The sequence below is a fragment of the Myotis davidii genome, unplaced genomic scaffold (assembly GCF_000327345.1).
Source record: "Myotis davidii unplaced genomic scaffold, ASM32734v1 scaffold38, whole genome shotgun sequence".
NCBI classification, from domain to species: Eukaryota; Metazoa; Chordata; class Mammalia; order Chiroptera; family Vespertilionidae; genus Myotis; species Myotis davidii.
In genome coordinates, this window is record NW_006291383.1 from 6,071,643 (window position 1) to 6,080,023 (window position 8,381).

Below are 8,381 nucleotides of genomic sequence, written 5' to 3' on the forward strand. Positions count from 1 at the left end.
ATGAAGTGCATGTGGCAGATTTTTGTCCTATGGGTCTTCTGGGTGCTCATCTTGTGCCTGATGGTCCCCTGCCTGGATCAGAAACCCACATCGGCACCCCAGGAAAAAGCGATGACCTTGGTACCATGGCGTGGCAATTGCCTGTGGCTTAAGTTCAAGGAGTGTGGCTGCCCAGCTGAGACCCTCAACGACTCCCTCTGCCACCACACAGTCAGAGAACAGAACTGGTTTGATGCATGCTATGAGAAGACGATGGGGTACCTGATGGGGAAAACAGAGTCCATGACCCCTGATGCTGTGCTCTGGTGGTTGGTCAGTGGTTATCCTGGGCCTACCCTGCCCCTGTCCTTCCCAGGCCTCGCCCATCTTCCACTTTCGGGCCCAAACCCCTATCTTGGCCCTGGCTTGGTGCACCTCCCGTCTTCAGAGCCTCAGCCCCTGACCTCTGGATGGCGCTCTCACCCCCTTGGGCTGCGTTCTTTCCACTGGGAGCTGATACCTGGGTCCTAACCCTCAATCTCCTCCCTCCTGCTGTTTCCAGGGCATGAACTCAGCAAGCGAGCTGGGGAAAATGTGGGAGAAGCTGTTCAAGGTGATTCCCAGATCCTCAGTGAGCCATAATGATCTGTACTGCAGGACATGCGTGCTGGTGGGGAACTCGACGATCCTGCGGGCTTCTGTCGTCAGCAGCAATGTCACCCCACAGACCACAGTCTTCGGGTGGGTGTTGAGGAGAGCGCAGGGAGCAGGAAGGCCCAGGCCTGCTCCCAGAGTTCTGCCAGTTTCTGTTCTTCTCAGGATGAACCAGGCCCCTGTTCAGAGCTTCAAGACAGTAGGGAACCAAACCAGGGGACGCTTCACCTGCCGAAGAAGTGTGGGGGACCAGGGCTACTGGAGACAGCTGCTTCTGCTTGTCCTGAAGCTTTCTGGGCTGGCATGGACCTCAGATGCCCTGAGTCAGGAGGTGAAGGTCTGGGAACTCGGACAGTCTTAGCATGGAGATGAGGGGAGGTGACTGCAGGGTGACCTATTGAGGCAGCTACAGGACATGCCCAGGTCTCAGGAGCTGCTGGAACACCCCCATCTCCTAATTCTTTCTTAGATTTTGGAAGAAGATCTCATTCCCTAGTGGAATGGACATAACACAGACCAGGTAGGAGGATGAGAGGGGTGAGCTATGGCTTGGGCTCCTCTGGGAAGGGCCGCAGGGAGGCAGGCCCCACCCCCCTTCCCCAGGTCCTCGGGATCAGCTCCACCTTCCTCGGATGCAACCAGGGCAACAGGTTGGATAACCAGGGCCAGTACCCACCCTGGGGCTCATGGCTGTTCTGTGCCTTGTCCATCTGTGACCCAGTTAAGTGTCATATCCCTTCCTCACTTAAAACTTTTTGCCCCTATTACTTCAGCATAGAGCCTAAACTTTTCTGCCTGGCTTTCAAGACCCTGCATGATCTGATTCCTTCCCTCCTCTCTCCCAGGCTCACACACTGGGCTTCTTGGCATTCCCCAAACACACCAGCGGCCTCATACCTTCTCACACACTGCTCCCTCTCCCGGAATGCCTTCTCTTGTCTTCCTGGGGAATCCTCTCTCTTCCTCCAAAATGAGGAGGAGCAGCTGGTTGAGGCTCTCTTTTCTGGACTCTGGGGTCGCTCTGTGGGGTTTCTTGGAGGAGGTGAACGCCATTCTCCTCCAGGAGGCAGCCTGGCATATTTGATGTGGAATAAGGCAAGTGGGACAAGGACAGTCTGCTAACACATATGTTCATCTGTCATTCACCAGGATGCCCACTTTGGATTTGGATCAGAGAAGCAAGGAAAACAGGAGAAAGTTAATCAGACTATGCTTAGCACAGAAGAAGAAATGGAAGTCAGCCAGAGTGTGTAGTGGGCAAGCTCACCATCAAAGCTGACACCTTCAGAATCCACACAAGTCTTAGCCCTTCGGTCCTGAAAGCAGGGGAATCTTGGGACTGTAGCAGCAACAGTAGGGCTACGAGGACTTTCAGGGGTAAAGGGCATGAGGAAATTGTGTGGACATCAGTCAGGTACCGAATAAAATCCTGGTCTGATTTTCTTACCTGGGAGGACAGTGTCAGGAGTGGAATGGCCAGACTCGACTCCGGGATCTCAGGGGACTTTCTGTGCCTGAGCCCTGTATCATGCAGATTGTTTGAATTTAGACCCAACCTCACGCAGAGTGCAAGCCCCGACGGAGTTCTTGGGGAAGCTCTTTTCCCATGAGATGGAAGATGAGCCTCCGTGTTTCATCCTGTGCCGGAGGGTGAATGTGTTCTAGCTCAGCTTTTCACTGCAGGTGCTCAGGGTCCTCTGGGACTCCTAGATTCCTAAGCAGCCACTCAGGTAGCTCAGGCACTTCCTATGCTGTTTTTCATTTCTCTTTTCATTTCTGGCATCTGTGGACTTCCTGTTTTACTTTCTCTGCATATATATGATACAAAGACATAAATAGTTGCCTCTGGCGAGGAGACTGGGTAGGTAGAGAACTAGGGAGGGATGGATTGTTTCTTTTCATATATTTTTTGTACCCTTTGGCCTGTGTACCATATTATACATATTAAAAAATAAATACAATAAAAAAACTTAATACTATGTTTTGACCAGCAGTTCTGAATTTTTGTAGTAGGAGAGTATTTATTTATGTATTTTGGACTATACTTTTTAAAATTGAATTTATTGGGGTGACATAGGTTAATTAAACCACACAGGTTTCAAGTGTACAACACTATATCACTTGCGTACTGTATCTTGCACTCACCACCCAAAGTCTTTTTCCGCCACCATTTATCCCTTCTTTGCTCTCTTCCCCCTCCATCCAACCCTTTTCCCTCTGGCTCTCACCATACTGTTGTCTGTGTCTGTTTTTGTATATGTTTTTTAAAAAATATATTTTATTGATTTTTTTACAGAGAGGAAGGGAGAGAAATAGAGAGTTAGAAACATCGATGAGAGAGAAACATCGATCAGCTGCCTCCTGCACATCTCCCACTGGGGATGTGCCCGCAACCCAGGTACATGCCCTTGACCGGAATCAAACCTGGGACCTTTCAGTCCACAAGCCAACGCTCTATCCACTGAGCCAAACCGGTTTCGGCGTGTATGTTTTTTCTTAATCCTTTCACCTTTTTCACCCAATCCTCCAATGCCCATCCCTCTGACAGCTGTCAGTCTGTTCTTTGTGTCTATGTGTAATAGGAGAGTTTTTAGATATCTTTAATTCATTATTTTGCTAGGACTAGAGTCAAAACTAAGTCTTCATAGCTCTCCTGCAGTTCCATGAACTGGGTGAGTATGTGATAAGGCCAGCAAGTTCCATGGGCAGCAGATCATTACCTATTGCTGTGGAAAACAGTTTGGCAACTCGCATATGAGCCAGCAATTCCACTCTTAGGTAGATACCCAAGAGAAATGAAAGCATATGTCTACACAAAAACCTGTACACAAGTGTTTATAGCAGCATTATTCACAATAGCCAAAAGGTAGAACTACACAAATGTCTATCAATGGATGAATGGGTAAACAAATTATGGTTTGTCTATACAATGGGATATTATTCAGCCATTAAAAGGAGCAGAGTTTTAATACATGCTACAACTTGAAAGAACTTCAAAAACATTATGCTTAGTGAAAGAAGTCAGGCACAAAAAATCAGTTATTACATGATTCTTTTTATATGATCTATCCAGAAAAGGCAAATGTATAGACGTAGTAGATTAGTGGTTATCAGAGGTTGGGGCAGGAGAGAATGGTGAATGATTATTTGATGAGTACAGGGTGCTTTTAAGTCTTGAGTTGTAGAGAGACCTGGTAGCCATACAACACATGAGTACACCAAATTGTACACTTAAATGGCTCATTGTATGTTATGTGAATTTCACTTCAATAAAAAAGCAGTTGCACACAAATGCATGTAATGATTACAACTATAATGTTAAAAGCATACAAAGTTAAATAATACATTGTTTAGATGTATACTGGCTTAGCTGTAGAAAAAAGAAAATGTCAAGGGAATAATAAACGCAAAATTCCCAATAGTGTTAACATCTGGCAGGGAAGGAGCACCCAGGGTTTTCAGTGATATTAACAAATTCTATTCAATAAGATGGGTACGTGGATGTTTATTTTCATGCTATCTTCTTTCATATGTATTGAATACTTAATTAAATTTAAAGACGTGCCGAAACCGGTTTGGCTCAGTGGATAGAGCATCGGCCTGCAGACTGAAAGGTCCCAGGTTCGATTCTGGTCAAGGGCATGTACCTGGGTTGCGGGCACATCCCCGGTGGGGGATGTGCAGGAGGCAGCTGATCGATGTTTCTCTCTCATCGATGTTTCTGACTCTCTATCTCTCTCCCTTCCTCTCTGTAAAAAATCAATAAAATATATTAAAAAAAAATTTAAAGACGTAATAAGGGAGGAAATCCTGTCACATGCTGCACTATGGATGAACCTTGAGGGACATTATGCTAAGTGAAAAACAACAACAAACAGGCACAAAGAGACAAATCCTGCATGATCCGTCTTTAGGGCAGTCAGGTTCATAGGAACAGAATGTATGGTGATGGGCTCAGCCAGCGTGGCTCAGTGGGTGAGCGTCGACCTATGAACCAGGAGGTCACGGTTCGATTCCTGGTCAGGGCATATGCCCAGGTTGCGGGCTCAATCCCCAGTGTGGGATGTGCAGGAGACAGACGATCAATAATTCTCTCTCATCTTCGATGTTTCTATCTCCCTCTCTTTCTCTCCATTCCTCTCTGTAATCAATAAAAATATATTAAAAATAAATAAAATGAACACAAGTAGTCATTAGAAACCTTTAAGTATACTCGTGACAACCTGGATATGTAAATCTTTCTAGATTGTAAAATTTAAAAGATCTATTCATGTATTTCTGATGAAAACTGAGTGTCCAAATTTAGACATACTGTGAGTAAAATATAATTTGGATTTAGAAGGCTTAGTTTGAAAAAGGAAGAATGCAAAATATCTCAATAATACTTTTTATAAAGTATATGTTGAAATGATAATATTTAGGCATACTGGGTGAAATACGTTATTAAAATGAATTTTCTGTTTCTTGTTTCTTTTTTTTAACTTTGGATACTAGAAAATTATGTATGTGACTTACATATTTCTTTTGGATTGTGCTCCTATAAACAAAGCATGTGAAACTTAATCATGAAACAGAATGCTTCCGTAACAGAATGTGAATGTTCAAAATACCAATATTGGAAAACATGGTTCCCAAAGAAGATAAGTTATTTAATAATAACAATAAAATAAAAATAAAACCACCAAAAATACCAATATTGTGAAGTCTAAAGAGAAAACTGACAAAAGTGTATAGGCACAATATTCTCATCTTATAGAAAGGGCTTCAAGAAACCTTGTCTTGAAGTGACAAGATGAAATTCAGATTAGGGTCCATTATGTAAAGTTACAAAGTGACCAAGTGGCTGCTACTAAGCAGAGTGATATGATCGTATATAGCAGGTTGTGTATATACAGCATCATGACATAGTGGTATAAGCATATTATATGGAAGCAAATGCTAGAAGAATAGAAGGGGAGGCCAGTGAAGAGAGGCCTGAACATAAGGAGAGGAGGAGAGCAGGAGAATGCTGTTCCGCATTAAAAACCTTCTGGGCTGCCCTAGCTGGTTTTGCTCAGTGGATACAGACTTGATCCCTAGTAGGGGGCATGCAGGAAGCAGTTGATCAATCTTTCTCTCTCATCATTGATGTTTCTCTCTCTCACCCTCTCCCAAATCAATAAAAATATATCTTTTAAAAACCCATCTGGACTATGATATTTTTGGAAAAATAATTTTCATGTTTATCTTGGTAACAATTTTCAGAAACAAGAAATTCAACCTCTGAGAGGTTTTAAGGGTCGATGATACCACTATGGTAAATTCTCTCTGACCCAGGAGCTTCCAAGTGGCCCTTCCTTTCCCCTTTCTGGCTCCTGCTCATCTACCACACTTTTCACATAGGTGCTCCCTCCTTACTCTCCTGCCCCCTGAACACTTGGCTTCCAAGCCTCCTGTGCCAGCTGGCTCTGGGCTGAATGCCAAAGTGGAGGGGGCCTTGCCAATAGCCTGCCTAGAGATCACAATGTGGTCTCTGTGATGAGGTCGCTGATATAACTGGGCTGATGTAAAAGACCTCACTGGGCATCCGTCTCTTCTGGGAGACCAAAGGACACAGTGTCACCTCTCCTATACTTTCAGCCTCTAGCCCCTGGCCTTGAGGAGGCAAGAGGTAAGGTGTTAGGAGAAGGTGTGGGGTGAAGGGTTGGGAGAGAGACAGAAGCCACAGGACAGGGACTGGTGGTGTCTGTTGACACCAGCCCCTCCTCAGTACCAGGCATCAGGGCCAATCCAATGTTTCCTAAGGTACCTTCAAGGCCAGGGATGCAGGCTCAGTACGCGATGCTGGGTCTGGTGGCTGTCTGTGTGTTTGCATTGAGGTTGATGGCCTCCCTCCTGGGCCTGGAGTCTAGTCAGAAAGACCTCGATAAAAAGGCCAGAACACAAAGACCTGTGACTGCCTGAGGACACTTTCAGAAATTGCAGCTGTTCATCTGGGATCTGGAAGTGCTCTGCCGGCCTCCACATACCTGAGACTGACTGGTTCGACAAACGCTTCGAAAGGACCACTGAGCCTCTGATGAAGTCAGAAGAGCCCATGTCCTCTGATGCTCTGATATTGTGGTTGGTCAGTGCACAGTCTAGCTCTGTCCAGTCCCTTCCCCCAACCCCAGGCCTTGGCTGTCTCTCCCTTCATGACCCCTGGCTTTAACCTTCTTTTACAGGTAGTGGGAATCTAGGACCAGCCCCTAAACTCCTCCTTCTTGTGCTCTGAAATTCAGGGCATAAAGTCAGAGGAGGAATTTGAGAATCAGAAGCAGCAGCTGATTAAAATGCCTCCCAGCCACACACTGGCCCGTGTGTCCAGCTGCCTGACTTGTGCAGTGGTTGGAAACTCAGTTCCTACAGGGTTCTGGCCTTGGCTCCAGGATTAACCAACATGACATGGTCCTCAGGTAGGTGCAGGGTAGGAGGTAGAGACCAGGAAGGTCAGGCCAAACCCTCCTCCTCCCCCGAAGTCCATCCTGCCCTCCTTCCCAGGATGAACCAGGTCCTGCCCAAGGCTTTGAGTCAGATGTGGGTAACATGACCACCATAGGCAAATGGACCCTGGGATAGCCAGCACTCAGGAAATTTGACATATGAAGTTTTGAAGCTTGTTGTCAATACAATAAAATAGCATACATATCAAATCGCATATATATCAACATATGTGTAACTCCATCTATTGAAAAAAAATCCGCATTATTAACTGGCACACCTAGTATCTGCTGCTGGGTCCCATTCATAGGATTTTGGAACAAAGCTCCAGCAATTGTGAACAGCCCATTTCCTCCCTGTGTGGTGCAACGGGATACAATGGGGCCTAAGCCCGGAGCGAGTAGGTCTGGTGAGTGGGGGCTGCTCTCAACCCCCCACATTCTTAGCTGGGCCTTAGCTCCATCCCCAGGCTTAGGTAAGAGGAATCCCAGGTTATTGTTGGAATGCCAGAGGAATTCTTTAAAGAAAATTGTTCTCTCTTAGGTTTTGAGGAGGTTGCCAATGACAGTCTTACGGCTGTGAACTGGGTTCAGTCTAGACTACCTTCACGGGACCCAGTCCTAAGTGCCAAGTCCTGCCACTGTCCCTGCTCCGTACCAGCTTGATTCGGGGTTGGACTACAGGGGACCAGAGTTGGTTCTGGCTGATATGCCCAGGAAGGGACACCCTAAGGACATTCACCCAGAGCAGAAGGGGAATGAGGCCAGGCTGAGCTTCTGAATTCGAGAGTGACTTTAGTCAACTCAGTGTTTTTGAAGTCCCAGAATATGTTTTAAGTCAAGAACATATGATGGTTCTTTACTACCCATGAGTTCAAATCTAGATCCCAATGCCTTCCATAATCTGCCTTCCTACCCATAACTTCAGCCCCAACACTCTGCCAAGGGCAGACCAGTCTTCTCACCAGCATGCTAAGCAACCCCTCCCAGCACCTCTCCATCCTTCAGGGCCAGTTCATGCCTTCCTTCTTAGTCCCTGGAATTTTTCAGTGCTTCCTGTCAGCACACACAACTGTCTGACCCCTTGATGTATGTCTGTTCTTGACAGCTGGATTCCAGCTCCCTGTGGATGGGCTTGTCTTAGTATCTTCTGTAATCCTTCTCTAAGAACACAGGCAGATGGCACATTCATGCCACCTGACAGGAATCTGTGGCAAATTCTTCCTTAATAGATGCCCTTGGTGCTGTTGCAGCCCAGCTACGCAAATGGAGACAGCAGCACAGAACAAA

The 8,381-nt window shown here is 46.1% G+C and overlaps 1 protein-coding gene across 1 annotated transcript; it reads left to right on the forward strand.

The window, feature by feature from the left end:
• Window positions 1–1,129, forward strand: LOC102757054 (chromosome unknown open reading frame, human C20orf173). The gene is made up of 4 exons (XM_006764620.1): window positions 1–312; window positions 542–720; window positions 799–964; window positions 1,103–1,129. The coding sequence occupies exons 1-4, from the start codon at window positions 1–3 to the stop codon at window positions 1,127–1,129; spliced, it is 684 nt and encodes a 227-aa protein (XP_006764683.1).
• The last annotated feature ends 7,252 nt before the right edge of the window (window positions 1,130–8,381 follow it).